The sequence below is a fragment of the Blennius ocellaris genome (assembly GCF_963422515.1).
Source record: "Blennius ocellaris genome assembly, chromosome: 17".
NCBI lineage: Eukaryota > Metazoa > Chordata > Actinopteri > Blenniiformes > Blenniidae > Blennius > Blennius ocellaris.
The window spans coordinates 16,144,879-16,163,922 of NC_137666.1; the positions used below are offsets into that span (position 1 = coordinate 16,144,879).

The window sequence follows — 19,044 nt, forward strand, 5'->3', positions numbered from 1 at the left end:
TCGGCTCGATTATGTGGAATATATAAATATGACAGATGAAAAATGGAGGAACCACGAGGCTGCAGTGTGATTAGGAGCACCTGTGACTGTCGTTATTAATCTGACAGTCCAGTTTTCATGCCTCGGGTCAACCGGAGCAGAAAAACCATCTTCGCAATAAGTCGGTTGTAAATTAACTTTCAGACGCAGGAAAACATGCAGAGTAACCTTTCAGAGTAAAGGCTCGATGCTTCATGCAACATGCGCTCGTCATCTGGAGGGAATTATTTTGAAGCGGTGTGCGCATCCTGTGCGCGCACAGATTTTACGCGCGCCCCCGACACCCACAGGAGGAGCGCAGCCCGAGACGCGCACTCGAACCAGATGCGGCCACCAACACATTTCCTCCGGCACTAAAGTGTTTAGACAACCGGTTCTTTTCTCCCTCGTGGATTAGAATCAAACGACACCACAGCCACGGTCTCTCCTCTGGATGAAGGATGGGCTGCGCAATATCAGGTCTGGCAGCGAAATCCGAGTTTGCAGAGAGGAACCTGGAGGATGCTGCTGGAGCTGCTGCGCACCTCAGCCAAGACCAGATCCAGATCATCAAGGACTCCTGGAAAGTTATCCGCGACGACATCGCCAAAGTTGGGATTATCATGTTCGTCAGGTAAGATGTCCAAACTGTTTGTTCGTTCTCGGGCTGTATAAACGTCTAAATCAAGTCTTCATCTAATTTGTACAGCAGAGAAAAATACAAAGATATATGATCAAAAACACAGTTGTGACAGAAATAATAGAAAGCAGACTGAATTGACCAGTGTAGTTTATGTGCTGGTCAGTGCTGGTGATGCACTTCTGTAAACCAATATCATGACAGTATAGACCTCCACCAGACCATCAGCATCCAACCAGCAGACGCCAGGATCAGACCACCATTTAGAGCTGGCATCAGACCAGGATCAGAACTATACAGACCCCCCACCGGACTATGTAGACCAACACTGATCAGTATCAACTGTATAGAGCTCCATCAGACCAGTGTATATCAGCAAAACAACTGAATCACACCAGCATAGAGCTGCAAAAATCCAGTGGAGACCAACATAGACCAACGTAGAGTAACACAGACCAGCATCAGACCAGGAAAGACCAGTTTAGACCACATCGACCAGTTTCAGCATCAAAAAGTATTTGATCTGTGTGGACCTGCATGTACAAGAATAAACAAGGATGGAAACGTGGCAGACCTCCATCAGACCGACGTAGACCAGTTCAGGTCAACCTCAGACCATCATGAACCAACATGGACAAGCATCATTAGACCAGAACCACAGTTCAGACCAACTTGGTTCCTAACTCTTCACCTTCATATCCATCAGATCCCTCGAAACAAACATCAGAAACAAAACTGGCTGTTTGGGTTTAGAGTTACGGTCATTCATGTGACGACACTGGGTTGTCAGTAAATACATCAAATAAAGATAAACTTGGGGTTCAGGTGAAAACAGAACCTTCAAGTAATTTTTTTTTTTCAATATCATGTAAATCTGAAGAGACAGCTTTGTGAAACGTTCCTGACCCAGTGAACCCGGAGATCACCAGACCTGAAGCCGGGGCAGATCCCAACCGATGGCGCCTGACCTTTGAGCATGCGGCAAACTGAGCATCCCTGCACCTCCGCCCCCGCTCGGTCTTGTGACCTACAGCCTCTCGTTGAGAGCCGGGAGGAGAATACCCCTCCTCCATTCTTATCACTTCATATCACATCTTTAACGTCATTACATAATAACGCGGCTCTCCAGGTCATAACCAGTAGCCCGCCATACAATTACAGGCATTAGCCATCAGGGAAACTCATTTGATCCATTATGATGATAACCAGCGTCCGGGAAAACATCCTTGTCCCTTTGGCAACTGGCAGGCGATTAAAAAAAAAAAAAGAAACAAATGAAAGCGTATGGTGATGAAGACGGAGCAGAGACTGTTGGCTCTGTTGTCGCATACCCGGGGTGACCCGGACTGTTGAGGGGGTTGACCTTAGGTGTTAGCCTGGAAACACGTAGGTCATCTGTAGGTCAGGGCCACCAGAGGCCCACCCCCCCGAGCCGTCCAGGCTCTGTACGTCCAAATTCACTGTTACAGTAAAACTACAATCACTAATTGCCTGTTTTTCACTCCCTCTTCTCCAAATTTAACGTTCAACACCTCCCTCGTTGGTAAAGGCCGCATCCCTCCGTCTCGTTTGCTCAAAATAGGACTTAGTGGATGAGAATAGTAGTGAAATAACACATCACAGGAATGAATACAACCTCTGTGTCAGCGCCAATTAAGATTCCACTGGAGCCATTTAGATTGCTGCATTGTCTACATATGTTATGCATGCTTGCGTGTGTGCCCCGGCGCCAATACACACACACACACACACACACACACACACACACACACACACACACACACACACACACACACACACACACACACACACACACACACACACACACACTCAAGCACTCACACACACACAGAAAAGGGAATACAATTTCGAGTTTGTGTGGTCAGCTTAGTAAGAGCTGTTGCTTTTCTCTCTGTATTTACAACTTTTAAATGTGATTTCTTTCTCCTCATTTAGATTTTGGTGAAGAAAAACACCCAGGAGCTCCAAACACACCTCTGCAGCGGAGTTCAACTGTGTTTTCAATGCTTTAACACAACCACATGTGGTTCGGTCTGGTAGATCCATGACTTACTTTGTACTCGCTCGCATTTCGTTCCCAGTCAAAGCGTCAATACATCGTATTCCTATACACCACTCTGCATTATCATCTGCTTGTTAGAGGCCACTTTTTCACGGGAGCTATTAAAGAGGACACTACATCTTTTGATGTGTCGATGAGGGGACCACGGTATAGGCGTCTAATGCATTTATTCATGGGAACCTTTCCTTCTTTTTGAGGTTTAATTGAAAAGCTTTTCTCCCCACACTCAGAGCACTAGAGGTCGCAGAGGGGGGGAGAAAGAAAGAAAGAAAGAAAAACATGATACATGGTATAAGCTTCTCTTTGAAGCTGCCACACCTACAATTAGAAGTCGTTATTAATGCATGCAAGCCAGTGGTACAGATGCAGAGGTGGACTGTGCAGGGATGTTCAAACAGTCACCACCTTATCAGTGACCTGAATGTCATCAGATGGTTACAGGAAGAGAGAATTAACATCATTATTGTGGTGATAGAATCAGCGGGCGACTGCCCGATAATGTGGAGCATGAGCGAGGAATCGGGACGCGCTGGTCTCTCCTCTCTGCCTCCTGCCTCTCAGCTGCCTCCCTATCTCTGCCTGCACGCACCAGGATCGGGCGGGTCCCAAACATTAATTAGTGCAAGTGTATGCTAAGTTATGCTGATGATTTTCGGAGCTCCTATTTTGCTTGTCAACAAGGAGGTGGCGAGAAATATTCCCTCCAAGTACGAAGAAAAACCGTCTCCTTCAGTCTGATGGCTCCTCCAATGTGCCGTATGTGTCCTGCTGCGGAAACCTTCACCGGAAGTACATTACATGTTACATTACAGTTTCATATTCTTCTCTTACTTATTGCTGGATGCAGATTGTCACTCCAGCACGTGTCCCTGTCCATGTTTTCAAAGTGCAGACCACAACAGTTGGCATCATCATCATTGTAGCTATTTATCAAACCTCTGACACGTGCTGTCGTCCTCTCCCTTAAAAAAACTAAAAAATAAATGGAATTACCATGAAGCCTTGCATCATGTTGAGAGCGCAGCACGGCTCACACCCAGAGGAGGTAACTCCACATTCTGGCAGCACGACTAATCACAGGCACCTCAGCTGGAGACTGAAAGCGTCTCTGATTGGAGGGTAGCTCGCTTAAATTCTCTGCTTAATGGAATTGATTGGGGTTAAATCAGAGGGGGTGAGCGGAGGCTTCGTTTAACCGAGGCTCCGTCCCAGCCCTCTCTCTCTCTCTCTTGACGGGCCATGGCGGCTCATCACGGGAGTAAGACATGAAGATGTGGGTACCCCTGAATAGCAGACTCTCAGATCCTCCGTGGCCCGCCGCTGATTGCAGCCGCTTGTCGTGGAGGCAGAAGAAGAATAAGATCAGAAAGTCACAATAAGGTCTCTATTGAAATTGTTGGGCGGCGACAATGTCCGGGTGATGAGGTGAAACGTGGAGATTCGTATCGGATCACGGTTCTACCGTCTCAAGGGGGGGGGGGGGGGACTCTGTTTCAAGCGTGGGATTGAACACGACAAGCTGTTCACTGTGTCACTTTGAAGGCCTGCTGTTTGTTGTCATGGCAACAGGTTGTTTGAGACCCACCCCGAGTGCAAGGACGTCTTCTTCCTCTTCCGAGACGTGGAGGACCTGGAGAGGCTGCGGACCAGCCGAGAGCTGAGGGCGCACGGCCTGCGGTCAGTCCCACGCTCCTCTTCCTCACTCATCATCGCAACACATGAGAGCAAATCTGACTGATGTCTTGTCAAACAAGCACGATGCATTCAAGACAAAATCATTAATATAAGTGAGCCGTTCTTATAATAATCATTGTAAATCATTGTTATTAGGTGGTAATGCCTTTTGATTTGAGTTCACAAATCCACAAGTTGCCACTCTGGAAGATTCACAAACTGAGTTCACACAGGAACGACGCAGAATATTAGATTGGAATTGTATTGAATTGAGGACACACAGTTTAAATCTCAGTAGAGATCAGTCTTGTGAAGTTTAAATACAGCATAAAAAGAATAATTGCAGTTTATTATTAATGTTTTTTATGTGTGTTCGCATGTTTGATCCAGCCATCATGAAATGAACTTATAAAGTTTCCTTTTTTTTACTTGATTTGGGTCGTAGCCTGTCATTAAGATGTGATGGTGATTCCTGACGCTCACACTCCATTACTGTGAACGTTTAAAGGAGGGGCAAAACTGAGGTGGTTTCCCCAAAAAAGTTGAGATTAATGCTGAAACAGATTGAAGTTCTAGTGATGAGTGAAAAAAATGCACATGCTTTGTTGTATTAAATAATGCTTTTCCTTTTCAAATACCTGGTAAGTTTTAATATACAGTCAGCAACAAATAGAGTTTCTGAATAAATCTTAATTTATAGCTCTTGAGTTCAATTGCAGTTCTTTTATTCAAATTCCAGGTTTGTCATGTGTGGTATAAGGACATTTCATTAAATGTGAACTTCTTAGTCATATATTGGTCATGACTAGAACCTGGTTGCACGAAGACAAAGACTGAGATTTAAAGTTCAAGTTATTTATATATTATACGGTAATCATTTACCCACTTGACATCAAATCTCCCTGTTTGTGGCCCCAGAAGTGAAATGAGTTTGACACCCCTGGTCTAGTGTGCACTTTAATAAAACAACTGATGTTATTCTATTTGATTTTTTTTTTTTTTTTCGCAAAACATCATATCTGAGCATGAGGTTTCCTCCTCACCTTCCCTCACCTGCTTCATTGTTCCTGTCACTCACTGTCAGCCCAGAATCCAGGTTGGAAACTGCTCTAATGAGGAATTATCTGGCAGGAGAGCATCTCAAGTAAACTGAAAGTGTCATTCTGCCGTGAAAAGAACTTGTCAGTCTGTGCAACAATGTGGCCCATTCAAGTGTTGTTCAAATTTCTTTGAACAGCACACGCAGAGCTTGTTATCCATTCATCGATGTTTGGGCTTTAAAAAACAAACAAAAAAAAACAATATGTCAACAACAACAACAACAAAAACCCCACAATATGACCAGCCTCCCTTGTCATTGTAAAAGTCGAAGAACAAAAGATGAAAGAAACAATGTTGTGCGTCGCTAGTGTAACACAAATGGCTCTTCGGCGTCACTCGTGGACGTTTTGAACAACATTTTGAATAACGTCCATAACGGCAGGAAGGACTGAACCCACTCTGACACTGTGGTCGTCCTCCATACTGCCATTCAAGGTTTCCCCACTTAAAAAAAAAAAAAAAAAAACATAAACAGCACAGGAGATTGCTTTGGTGAACTCTCCAGAGTTACTCAGGTATTTCTTTAAGAAGAAGCGGAGTTGTTTATTTGTTGCTAAAACAAAAAGGAGCTTTTATAAGTAGCGTCAGCACAGTGTGGCTCTGTTTAACGATGGAAATGAAATCAGTTTGAAGGGGAAAACAAGTTATTCTCACTGGTTTCAGTTCATCACTGCTCATGCTTCAGCGAAGAGGATGGATAATTTTTTTTGTTTTTAATTTTTGTAAAATTCCAGATAACACTTCTTGACAGAAAAAAAGATTTATGAACTTGTGATGATAAGAAGCAGCAGCATATCAGCTGAGTTTAACTACATGCAGACAGCAGCAGTGAAATAATTTGTGAATAGACAATAGCGACTATTGATAGAGGCTAACAAAGACTGAACCCTGGAAATTCTAACTCACAATGACAACACTTCCTTGAAAAACCAGGTAAATAAATCAACAATTGTAAATCAGATGACAGCATGGACACGTCTGGTAATGGATTTTGAAAATGAGGCTGCAGCTCCTCCATAAGAAGTTTAAGTCCACACACACAGGCAGTCATTAAAACACTTTACATGCTGTAAAAACAACATTAAAAACTGCTTATGATGATATTTCATCCAGCTTAAAAACTAAACTTCCTCTGTAGAGGTTTATTGAATATGATATAGTTGTTTTCATGTAATTTTCTTTAGTCATCAAAACATAATAGTGTTTTTTTTCATAAACTGCATTGTTCACTTGAAATGTGCTTTAAATGTACCATTTTCTGTTAAATTAAGCTTTTGCTATAAACGACACTATATATCGCCCAACAATGAAATTTAATAGACGTTGAATCTTCGTTGAGAGGAGTACTTGTGCATCAACAATACCTTTACTTGTAACTGAGAACAATTTAACAGTAGTTGTACTTGAGTACACATTTCCAGGGCTCTTTCCACCTTTGATTTGTGCAGGACAGAGAGACAGCAGCTTCACAACAGTTTTCATCCTTCAGAAACTTAAGTCAAGTGTAATTGTATTAAAAAAGCAAAATAATGAAGTTGTGCATTCCCATCTCAGCTGCTGTAGATTGGCTAGCCAGTCGCTTTCATAAACAATCAATTACATTTATTGTTGTTGTTTTTTGCCATTTGTGAGACCAGTGGAGTCTCTGCAAAGAGCTTTTGGGCGATTTGTGCTCTGCGCAATCGGATCTGTTTTTTGTGCAAAGATCTGTCGATCCCACCGCCTAAACCTTAATCCTAACCCCAACTCTAAACATAACCCTAAACATAAACCTAACTAGCCACATATTGGCCAATCAAGCACCCCATGGCGTGCTTGATTGGCCAATATGTGCTCTAATAAAGGCTCCATACTCTAACCTTTACCTTTTGCGTGATCAACCAATGCTAAGCAGCCATTATTTGTGCACCACAATCGGTAGATGGCGCCCGTCACCCAACAGCGCCAGGCCCATGCCCCCTGCAGCCTCTCAACGCAGATGAGTGTCACACTCTTGCTGAGAGCCGCCCACTGCTAATTCTCTATTAAGTGGCCAATCAATCAGGCTGGCTGTCTCTCCCTGACTGTTTTTTCTCTCTCTGTCTCTTTCAGGGTGATGTCTTTTATTGAGAAGAGTGTGGCGAGACTGGACCAGCTGGAGAGGCTGGAGGCTCTGGCTCTGGAGCTGGGAAAAAGCCATTATCATTACAACGCCCCGCCAAAGTACTACAGTGTAAGACCTGTTTGTGAGGTGCAGTTTAGTTTCTGGATGAATCTAAATTCGGCTCTTTATTAGACCCGCCATTATACCGAGACCCACCGAAAGTAAAAGGATCTGAATGGAGTGACGCACACGCCGGCCCGCATAATGCGAACACAGCCTACTCATGCAAATAATAACCGAGGTGCTTCTGTTGCCACACCGTGAGTGCGCCAGTGTCTGACGGTGTTGTTTTGCAGTACGTCGGAGCAGAGTTCATCTGTGCTGTGCAGCCCATCCTGAAGGACAGGTGGACCGCTGAGCTGGAGGAGGCGTGGAAGGTGAGGGACCCGATGCCTGAGAGTGTGTGTGTGTGTGTGTGTGTGTGTGTGTGTGTGTGTGTGTGTGTGTGTGTGTGTGTGTGTGTGTGTGTGTGTGTGTGTGTGTGTGTGTGTGTGTGTGTGTGTGTGTGTGTGTGTCCCACTGTGAAAGGCAACATGAACTGAAATCGGTTTCAATCACCAATCACAGCTGGGTCTGAGGGATGTGCACGTGATGTGCATTGGAGTGAGGGTGGGGGGGGGGGGGGGGGGGGGGGGGGGGGTGGAACACCCCATCCATTATACCAACTGCTCTTCTGTAACATTGGTCCTCACAGAAAGGTGTCAGAACACACGTTGCACCGCAGTTCATTGGCTGGAGGCAGGTGGTGGTAATGTTATGGCTGATGTGGTGTATGTTAAATGTCACCTTATGGTCATTTGGACGTCTTCATTGTTGGTATTTGTAGGAGTTTGTCTTGTTTTGTGGGTTATGTGACACACTGAGGTTTGTTTTGTAACTTTTTTTTATTTGTGGTCACTTTGCAGCCTATCGTTTCATAATATACTGCAATTTTGTCACTTCGTGGGTTAATTTGTGTTTCTTAGAATGTTTTTTTCTCTTTCTGTACTGTTGTCACTTCTTATTGTTACCTTAGCCTAACAAAAGTTGGGGGGAAGGTTATGTCTTCATCTGCGTGTATTTATTTATTGGTTTGTATGTATGTATGTATCTTAACAACTTTTGACAAAAATTAATAATCTGAATTGCATGAAATCTTCAGGGATAATTTGTCATTTACCATCGATTAGATCTTGGGATGTTAATGGCTAAATTCTTCTGAATAAATCCCAAAAAACTACAAAGAAAATGTCCCACACAGTGTCCCATGAGAGACACCTCATGGAGGATATTAAAGGAGATCAACTTCTGTTGTCATGGAAATGCAAGGGAGGTCTGCAGCTGCTATTATCCATCCAGGAGCACACTGCTTACTCCGGCCCCGCCCCCTTCTCCACTCTCAGCCAATCACAGGCTCACTAAAAGAATGGGACCAACAGAACATCATCATTTAACTGAGTGCTCATTCTCATTTTATATGGATGTTGTGTCTCATGTTTGTCCTTTTACAATTTTTTTTTTGTTTCTTCATCTTTAAACACTAGATATCGCTCTCATGTCTCATTATAATTGTTTTGAAGGATATTTTTTTTGTTCCCATTTTGCTCATTCTGAAAAATGTCTCATTTTGCTTACTTTATATTGGGTTTTCTTTATCTTATCGAGAAAGTTGACTTCAATTTGACGCCTTTTTTTGTGCTTTGCTGTCATTTTAATCTAATTTTAATGAATTTCTGATAATTTTTTTAATTAATCAAATATTTGCTTCACTAGTTTCTTTCTCCTTCTTGACATTTCACTTCACTTATCATGTTTTTGTGTTGTACGTGTTGTTGTCATTTTAAAACTTTTGACTTTACTTCTGGGTGTCATTTTGATTGTTTTGACCTCCTGTTTTTCTCATCCCATACATGTGAGTGCATTAGTGTAATTGTTGTTTTGTTAGACGTTTTTTGTTTCTTTTCATAACATTTGACTTTCCTTTTTTCCTGTGATGAATGTGTTCTTGTCTTTTTTTTTCTCCCTCTCTTTTGGGGATATAATATGTCACATTTCAATACACCATTATGTTCATGAGCTCTTCAGAGATCTCAACATCCTCCTGTTGTAGGGGAATCCCCTGCCAGCGGTGACAGTCTGTGTTCGGCTCACTTCTCTCGGGACGGGACTCAGTGCAGCACAAGCTTGACTGATGTGACGATTCATGTCTCACTGAACCAAACATGAGCTTTCTGAGAAGATGAAACATGGCTCTGTCACAACATGTTATGTCACTCCAACATGCCTTGTGTTATTAATCCCCAGACTCCTGGAAGTAATGCTGGTATTGGATAGTATGTCCTTAGAATTATATATATATATATATATATATATATATATATCTTTTGTCTCAAGTCAGTTCAGTTTATTAGATTTCTAGAAAATATCCTGTGAGGAAGAATAACATCAGCAACGTTCTCATTTATCTCCTTTAATAATTGTATCTACTGTTCTCTAGTGGCCAGTTTGTAACACTACAATAAATAATCTTAAACTGTGTTTAGCCTTAAAAGAAAATCTTTTTTGTTTAATGAGTGCTTATATTGAACACCCAAGTTCAGATCAGACATGTAATCCTTTGAATGTTAAGTAGATTTATACAAAGATGGAAATGATTTTTTTTTAATTACTGAAATTGTGTGCATCTACTGTAACTTTGCTTGCATTGTACTCGATTAATGGTAAAGGAACATTTTGGATTTCAAGAGAAAGCATTTAATTCAGTTTATCAGTATAAAATATCCACAAACCAAATCTCATTCCTCCAACAAACAAAATGTATAAAAATTACACAATGGTGAATACATAGAGATATGAAGCAGGAATGTTCCACATTAAAACTTATTAGCTACAAAAATAAAGAATGAAAGGTTTCAATAAGTCAAATTATGGACATATTCTGTCATGGTTCATCCTTTAAATGTAACAGTGAATTACAATTTAAGTAGCTTGAATTGTAGGTAAAAGTACCTGCTTGAGACAGATTCATAATAGAGGAAATAGAAAGTGATGTCTCTAAATAATCCTAGAAATGTCATGCATTCAGCAAGTTGATCTTCGTGAGATAAAACTTTGTTAGAAAACACTTTTTGTGTTAACAGATACTTTAATCTTACGTCTTCTCTCCACCTGATTGTTCCTGATGCAGACTCTGTTCCAGTTCCTGACCGGTCTGATGAAGCAGGGATACCAGGAGGAGAGCGACCGCCAGCGCCAACTGGCGCTCTCCCCGAAGGAGCGACCGGAGAAGAAGAACACGGCGCTATGAGCCGCCGCTCCACCGCACGGACTCTTTCTATTCTGCGTGTAAATAGTGTATCTACTGTGCTGTTTTCTACGTGTTTTCTTGTCGTTGGCTGGTTTAACGAAGTGGACAAAAAAAACAAAAACAAAAAAAAGAAGTGTAGTATCTTGTAACAAAGCACTTTATTTTCCAACTTAAATCCCCACTGCTGTTCTCCTCCACTACAACAAGGACTCGGGACAAAACGGGCGAAGAACAAAATGTTGTGGCTGGAGGTAAACCTGCCTTGTACTGGTGACTAACAGAAATGCCATTATTAGAATTACAGCTTTGTCTCTGTACTCAAACATGCCTTTCAGTAAAACGTTTAACTCATCGTTTGCACAGTACATTTGATCATTGACAGTTTTGTGTGTTGGCATTCAAATGTAGAAAGAAGGGAGGGAACGTTAACGTTAATTTGACTCAAATCGGGGGTTTTTTAGTCAAGTGAAACTGGACAACAAATATATGAGTTTACTCTCAGTCGTATTTCTGAGGCCTCATGGAAAAAAAATTAACTGAATTAAAAAAAAAAAAAAAAAAATCAAAAAGGTCCTTCCACAAACATCCCAAAACAAACAATTAAACAGTATGAAGGGTTGTGAATGGCGGAGCTCTGATGGAAACACTCCACGGTGCAGCTCGGCTGGAGAGAAAACGGGTTCTGAAGCAGAAATGTTGGGAGATTGGATGATGTTGGCTTGCGTCGCACAGTGTGTGACACCCTCGGGCATTCCTGTTGCAAGTCACTGACGGCAGCAGGCGGCCGGGGGCGAGATGTCTCCATGCAAGCGATGGCGTAATGTCTGAGCAGTGACTGGGTGGATGAACAGTGATCCTGAGGCTGAGCGGGGCTGCGTTCCGCTCCCTCAGATCGCACTGGCCAGTTCAGGTACCCAATGTTATTTCAAAGAGTCTCGCGCTCACTGCGTGGCTTTGGTTTTCTTGCTTTTGCTCTTCTTGTCTTTCTTCTTTAGTCCATCCATGTGAGCTCTGAGGAGGTTGGAGTACGCCTGGAAAAGAAAGGAAGTTAAGCAATAGTAATGAGGGATTCATTAAATTAAGATTAGCGAAAAATACAATGATAAAAGAAGCTTTAAACCCCAATTTTATTTATTTATTTTTGTTAAAAAAAAGAATAATTTCACCTACCATTTGAAACTTGATTACTTCTTTGGTGTTAACCTGAAAAATTCAGAATTGAGAAATTAACAGAAAAAAAATGAATTAACAATGAAACGTTCCCTCACTCATTTAAAAGAAATGTCATGCATTCAGCTGCCATAATAGAGACGTCAGACTCAAAAAGGTCAGAAAAAAGTCTGGGGTTTTTAGTGTTTTCACCTCAAAAATAACAGCAGGATGTGTCAGAAAAATATTGTGATCGTACCACTCCACTGGAGTAATGAACCACATTACACTGCTGCTTAAACTTCACAGGGCATAAAGCAGCAGGGCAGACTATGTACAAAACACAAATCTTACCACTGTGCTAATTTTCCTCTTTCCATCCGACGCTCTGATTAGACACTTGTTGTCAGCGGGTTCAAATGACTCTGTGTGACCCTTCCTGGGCACGGGCTTGGTTCTGCCATCATCTGGAAATACGATAACAAGAAGATCCTATTACAAGCCTGTATAGGTTGGCAAGAAAAGAAAAAAAATCAAAAGGGAGGACACCCACACTTCTTTAACGTGATGGCGACACTGCCTGATGTTCTGCACTTCTGGAAGAGCCGTGTCAGCTCTGTGAGGAACTGAGAAAACAAGACAATGTTAATGTTTCCAGGATCCCAGATTACAAAATCCCATACGCAAAATTATAAATGAATGCAGGACGTACAGAGACAGTCTAATATACAAAGACGGCTACTGTTCAACTGTGGCCCAGGGCAGCAGGAGTGACAGAGTCCTTTCAACCACTTCAGTCCTTTCAATGATCCACTGGTTAAAAGGTGACTGCGGTTTCAAACATATATTTCGAGAAGAGACTGATTACAAACGTTAAGCTCAGTGTTTAGTCCTGGGAGGCTTGGTGTTATACGTCACTTAAATTCCTGCACCAACACATGTGATCCACAGATTTCAGCTTCTTGATGATGGACTACTGGTTGAATGAGTCGTGTTGTGGCAAGTCAACACTTAATACGGCGGCCCAGTGGTTCCCTGTGGCTCAGCCTGTGCAACACGGATTCTGAAGAGAAATCCTCCTACATCACTTGAAATGTTGCAACACACACACAACGTGTCTCCATCATGAGTCCCTCGGTACAATATGGTGTGCTGGAGCAGGAAAACAAGACAGGAGGCAGCATAGAAGGAGGAAAAAGAAACTAATCTAGATCTGATCAGCTTAAGGGTGACCTCGCCCGATCATGTGATGACGCTGACATTTGCGAATGGATGTTTAATCAAACTGCCAGATCCTCTATGTGAGGACTTAAATCGTTTTAACAGAGCAAATTCCACTTAGTCCTGATAACGAGTAAGTCACTGTATTGAAACCAACCAAAACACACGACTAACCAGACCAACTTTGGTTAGTTAGCCCGACAACACATTATTGTCATAGAAAATACATAAAATAAAGCTTGGTTCTTGAGTAATGTATAATATTATCCCGTAAATGATGAGTTAACGTCATTATCAGCCTAACAAGTGAAGATTTAACCGAACACTAGCACGCTAGCGGCTGTAAATCTGACGTTTAGCTTAGCGATACGCTAACTGAGCTGCAGAAAGCCGTGTTCGGCTTTGACTCGTTCGATGGCAGCAGAGGAGCGGTTCAGTAACTGTATGAATGTTGTTCTTACCGAGTCATTTTCCAGCAGCACCATGTTTGTGACTTGTACTGTGCTAAAGGTGTTAGCCACTGAAGCTAACCGCAGTGAAGCACACGTACTACAAGTTAGGAACTCCGCCCTCTGACGTCATGGACGCTGCCTCCACGAGAAGTTACACTGCCCCCTGTTGACAGGGAGGAGCGTCTACAGCGCACTCAATTTGAACACACGTGGAGCTGGTACATTAAGTTCTGAAATTATTATTGGACCACCTATCATGCCTCGTGCAGAACTCATGTATCAGAACAGTGAAAACAGACACACGACTGAAGCCCAATATGAAGTGCAGCCACAGGTGATCATACGTTCAGGTACATGTGAAACACATCAGAGCAGGGAGCAGCAATCAGACACTGTAGACAATGACTGAGGAGCAAAGGGTTTTAGAAATATAGAAGTAAAATGACCAGTGGATATTACAATCAGTATCAGTTACATTTTATTACATAGTCAATAGCTGGAAATCTCTTCAGTTTACATGTACAAAATATCTTTAAAAAAACCAATAACTTTAATCGTAAATACATTCAGATACAGATTCATAGAATTACAGAGTAGAGACATGGATTATATGGTATAAATCGGTAAAAATAAAGATTTGAGGGGACCAGAGCATATAATTGAAGGTAACTTGCAGAAATGCGATCATAAAAATCCATTTGAACACAAATTCTTTCTATTTTGTCTTTAAGAAGAGGAAAACATATAATTTAAAAAAGGAATGATGATGAATACTTGACGGAATTGGAGGTCACAAAACTTGAACTTGCGCATGTTTTGTTTCTCACCAAACCGTCTTATTTTTAATCCTCAGTTTCATGTTGTTGTCAAGAAAAGAAGTACTGACTTCTGGCACAAGCATACATTTAGTTTAAGCTATTTTTTTTTTTTTTTGCAGCTGTTGTAACTTCATAAACATACTTGATCATCTTAATGTATCTCGATTAAAAAGTTTGTTTGAAACACCTCTAAAATAAACATTGTACAAAAGACGAGACAAAACCCCCCCAAAATACTTGAGGTGTGGTCATGTTGCTAAAGCACAGTCTGGGTTGTGTCCCACGTCGTCGAGGTGGACGGCAAACTGTGAGTCCCAGTCTCTGTTGAAAACCGCCTTGAGCTGGCTCTGCAGCGTCGTCGTCCACTCAGAGTGAGGGGCATGCTGGGAAATCACCAGGCCCACTCCGGCTGTGGTCATGAAGTAATCCCCGGCCCAGTTGGAGGTACCTGGCGGAGGGACACCGCGCCGTCTGGTCAATGATTGATCCAAGTGGCTTCACTCTATCAATAATCCACGGTCAATAGAATTCAAATACAACACAAAAACACGGTTTTCTCACCGACGTAGGCCACTTTATCAGTCACCATGTACTTGTTGTGATTGACTCGGCTGTATGGAATATCAGACTGGTTTCCCATGGGGAGGGTGTACAATTTCTGAAGAAAAAAGCCAAACAAACATGTAAGCAAAAAAAAGATTTTCTGGCCAATCTGTCGTGTAGATGTACTTCTTTGACGTGGTTTCTTACTATTTCAATGTGGATGTGATGTTGAGGAGAGTTCATCGACGCCAGAGACTGCAGGAAAGGCAGCATGGTCGGATCGGAGTCACGCCCGCAGCTGATCAGCATCCTGATCTTCACTTTTGCATCGAAAGCGGCCGTCCTGAGGGCGTCGTCGATGAAAGGCCAGTATCTGTTCGGGTGCACGAAGATGTCAAGGCAATGAGATCAAACCAGAGAAGATGTGGTGAGGATGGAGACAATGGCCGCCTCACCTCTGAGGTTGGGTGAAGACAGTGATGGGGGAGTACTCCATGACGGCCACGTCGATAAAGTGTTGAGCCTCTGAGATGGAGGAGAGAATAGCTTCCAAGTCCAAAGTCCTGGATGGAGGACAGAACGGTGGTGGAGAGGCCTGCGTGGGGGAATAACCAAATAACTAGACTATAAAAAAACATTGGGTTTGTGTAAACTGAGCTTGTCAAGCACATTTACTGGTTCACACGGCATTATTTTATAAAGAAGGATGCAAAAGTCATTTTACAGTCATTTAAACAGGAAGTGTAGGACTAGTCTGATTACTTCCTGATTTTACTCTGAGGACACTATTGTATTTTCTGTCTCTGTGGTAAAGTGTAGCATGACTATGCTACAGAGCCCCACTTGACTTGCACTTCAACTTTGTCCAATCTAATACACAGGAAACACTGAACATGCAGCCTGATAATTCATGAATATGTTTATTTCACACAACTTATATAAGAAAAACAACCTTTATATGGCCAATTCTCATCTTTTTTTAATCAAATCTGCCTATTCTAAGTAATTTAAAGTTGTTTGTGTCTTTTATAGACAATTGTTTTTGAGCGAGACACATTTTTGTGTTGTTGTAATAGTGTTTAATGTGCCATACTAAGAGAAATACATATTTCACCCGGGCTCCACCACTTGTATCATTTTCTCTTGATCACTTATTTTTCCGTTGGTTTTTATATGTTTATGCTTTCACTTATTAATCAAAGGCCTTTTTCTGACCTGAGCTAAGAAATATAGATATAAGAAAGATATACTCCATTCTGCCGTTGATTTTAAGAAAGTTCCTCTTTAAAAAAAAACAACAACTAAGAATGAAGTGAAACATGGGCTCACTGAGAGGTACATGCTGCTGGAGATGTTCCCCTCTGTCACCAGCAGGGGACGTTGTTTGTTGATGGCAGTGTCATACTGTGCAGGCCAGGGCTCTGGCAGGGAGCTGTTGGACAGTCCCATGTCCCAGTAGGACATGAAGATCTTGTGCAGGTCCTGCGCGAGGCTGGAACAGTTGTAGACCACCACTCCCAGTTCCTTCACCTACAATCCAACGCGCTCCGTCAGCTTCTAGACATTGACACACACCGAGTTGTGTCGACTTGTGTTTTACCTGCGTCAGAGCCCTCCAGTCCATGTTGGCACTCCCAATAAACACGTGGCTCCTGTCAACGATCCAGAACTTGGTGTGGAGGACGCCGCTGGTCAGGCGTCCAAAGTTCACCCTCCTGACCCGAACCCCTGCAAAGGAAGAGGTGGCGGGTGAGGAGAGGAGAGTGAACACTTGAACTCACGTGACGATCAGGAGCGACTCCCGCCACCTTTCTGCTTCAAGAGCTTCAGATCCGTGGAGTTGTTGCGGACGGAGGGGATGCTGGTCAACATCCGGACAGAGACATTCCTGGAGGGCAACGCTTCTAAGTCTCTCAGGATGTCCCTTCCCTGCCCACAACAGACTGAGCATCAGGAAGCAGCACATTACAAAGTCACGCATTCCTGTAATTCACTACAATAATTTGAATCCACTGACTTTTATCAGCTCTTTTTTTCAAGTTAGTCACATCATGTAATGTACAATCCATATATATATATATATATATATATATTAAAAAAATTATCCTATAAGTATTTTCCTTCCACAGAGAGAATTCCTGCTCTACATTGTTTACAAAACAGTTTTTATTTACTTTACTATGTGTCTGAGAAATGTGGGGATAAAAAAAACAAAACTGTTCTGACTCACATTTCCCCAGTACATAAGTTTAATAGACCATTTATGAGTGTCGTTCTCATTTGTCTTCAGTTGCAGCTGATCATCACTCACAGGTTTGTCAGAGGAAGAGTTCACGTTGATGTCCTCCCCAGTTAACGTCCAGTAAAAAGACACTATGTCCACTTGGTCGGTTGCCACGGAGATGAGATCTTTCCAGGCCTTTTCCAGAGGGACCCCGAGTGTTACGTTGTCTTTATATTTGACATGCTGAGGAATGCTCTCCACCAGGGTCAACCTGAGGGACAAAGCAGGGAAATCTGTTGTTGGAAAAGGAATTGAGGGGAAAAAACAATCTCGTGAAATTTAGAGACACTAATCATTAATTAAGAAATGTCAGTAATTTGTTGTCAAACGTGACAGAAAAGGCTTCTTTTTTGAGGATTGCACATGATACTTTAGGACTTCTGTGTAGGATGGAGCTATAAAATCAAAACAATCGAGCAAAAGTTGATCGTAATTCTTTTTGCATTTCCCAAACATAAAAAGGGGATCTATCAGAAATATTGAAAATGATGGTACTATATTATATCTCATAACCATAGAGAACAGTTGTACACCGGAAATTGAGATTTACACTATAGATTAATATTATAAATACAAGTGTTGATTATTGGTTATATGCAAAATAAGAATTATTGGTTTTTTTGTGGTAGAAAGTTTGTAGTTCCTGCAGTTCAGTTATAACCCAACAGAGGAAGCTGCAGCACGTCAACACAGCTGCTTCCCTTCAACCACACAAAACATTGGATTTTGTTTTGTTTTTTCGAATGAGTGTAATATTAAATATTTGAACAGGTTGAAGACAGGAGCAGAGCTGCCATGGTGCCACCCCAATAATCTGATTGGTCACTTTACGAACCGATTTTTATAAACGTTCAACCTTGAAAATGAGGAATCCTGGTTCATAGCGCCCAGGTCTTTTGGAGTAACGCTGTCAAAGTTTATGGATCAAGTTGCAGTGATGGTACAAAACATTCATTATGGTATAGGTTTACCATCAGATGCACCTCATGAGCATGAGCAGTTGACCCTCAGCGGTGACCTTTGAGCAATGAGCAAACTTGCTTTTCCAGCCTCTGCAGACACTATCGGTCTTTATTTACATCATCATGGATAAAATAATGTTTTCCTGCAGTGTCCGGTATGACTTAATGTTTCGTGGAAGTTACCTGCACTCATCAGATAAATTGCTCCCACCAGCTGCCCCGGGCAGGACGTCACCATTGTCGGGGGGTGGTGGTGGTCTCTCCAGCACAGCGACGGCAAGCAAAATCCCCAACATGGTCAGAGCGGCCAAGACCACAACTAAAGCCACGCAGCTGGTCGAGTTCTATCGGTGTGAAGTTCAGGAGAAAAGGAATTTTTTTTTTTTTAACAGTAGAAAGAAACTTGGGAGTGAATAGTTTGATAAGCAAGTCCTACCAGCTTGTTTGACTCATGACCGTCGTGGAGGCGTTCGTACGAGGTGGGCATGTTCAATCTAAACTCTGCTCATCTACCGGAGACCGATTAAAAGATAAGGAAACTATGGAAACATATAGTTCTAATCGTCCGCTGCTGAAACAGTTCAATAGTGTTTGTTTTATTAGCAATGAAAGCAAAAGTGACTCACAGAAAGCAGATGCTGCTTCTTCCCCTCCAGCTGTCGGTAGAAAC

General features: G+C 42.2%; 3 protein-coding genes across 3 annotated transcripts; 1 reads left to right on the plus strand and 2 right to left on the minus strand.

The window, feature by feature from the left end:
• Positions 1–479: 479 nt before the first annotated feature.
• Positions 480–10,945, plus strand: xgb (x globin; the record flags this gene model as incomplete). The annotated part of the gene is made up of 5 exons (XM_080512516.1): positions 480–652; positions 4,311–4,418; positions 7,608–7,728; positions 7,956–8,036; positions 10,826–10,945. 5 exons carry the CDS (start codon positions 480–482, stop codon positions 10,943–10,945), a joined length of 603 nt encoding a protein of 200 aa, XP_080368642.1.
• Positions 10,946–11,104: 159 nt separating this feature from the next.
• On the minus strand, positions 11,105–13,876 carry srp14 (signal recognition particle 14). The gene is made up of 5 exons (XM_080512314.1): positions 13,777–13,876; positions 12,648–12,720; positions 12,449–12,561; positions 12,116–12,148; positions 11,105–11,976 (listed from the first exon to the last, which is right to left on the minus strand). Exons 1-5 carry the CDS (start codon positions 13,798–13,800, stop codon positions 11,887–11,889), a joined length of 333 nt encoding a protein of 110 aa, XP_080368440.1. The 5' UTR covers positions 13,801–13,876; the 3' UTR covers positions 11,105–11,886.
• Positions 13,877–14,625: 749 nt separating this feature from the next.
• Positions 14,626–18,861, minus strand: pld4 (phospholipase D family member 4; the record flags this gene model as incomplete). The annotated part of the gene is made up of 10 exons (XM_080512657.1): positions 14,626–15,033; positions 15,147–15,243; positions 15,336–15,501; positions 15,584–15,723; positions 16,458–16,658; positions 16,729–16,856; positions 16,937–17,057; positions 17,440–17,623; positions 18,558–18,718; positions 18,811–18,861. 10 exons carry the CDS (start codon positions 18,859–18,861, stop codon positions 14,834–14,836), a joined length of 1,449 nt encoding a protein of 482 aa, XP_080368783.1. The 3' UTR covers positions 14,626–14,833.
• Between the last annotated feature and the right edge of the window lie 183 nt (positions 18,862–19,044).

Bases quoted from the DNA above. Each gene is read 5' to 3' on its own strand.
- srp14 (XM_080512314.1), bottom strand. From the start codon at position 13,800: ATGGTGCTGCTGGAAAATGACTCG. The intron at 12,721-13,776 runs GTAAGAACAACA...TTGTTTTCTCAG, and splicing joins TGCTGCTGGAAAATGACTCG to TTCCTCACAGAGCTGACACG. The intron at 11,977-12,115 runs GTAGGTGAAATT...TTTCTTTTCCAG, and splicing joins AAGTAATCAAGTTTCAAATG to GCGTACTCCAACCTCCTCAG.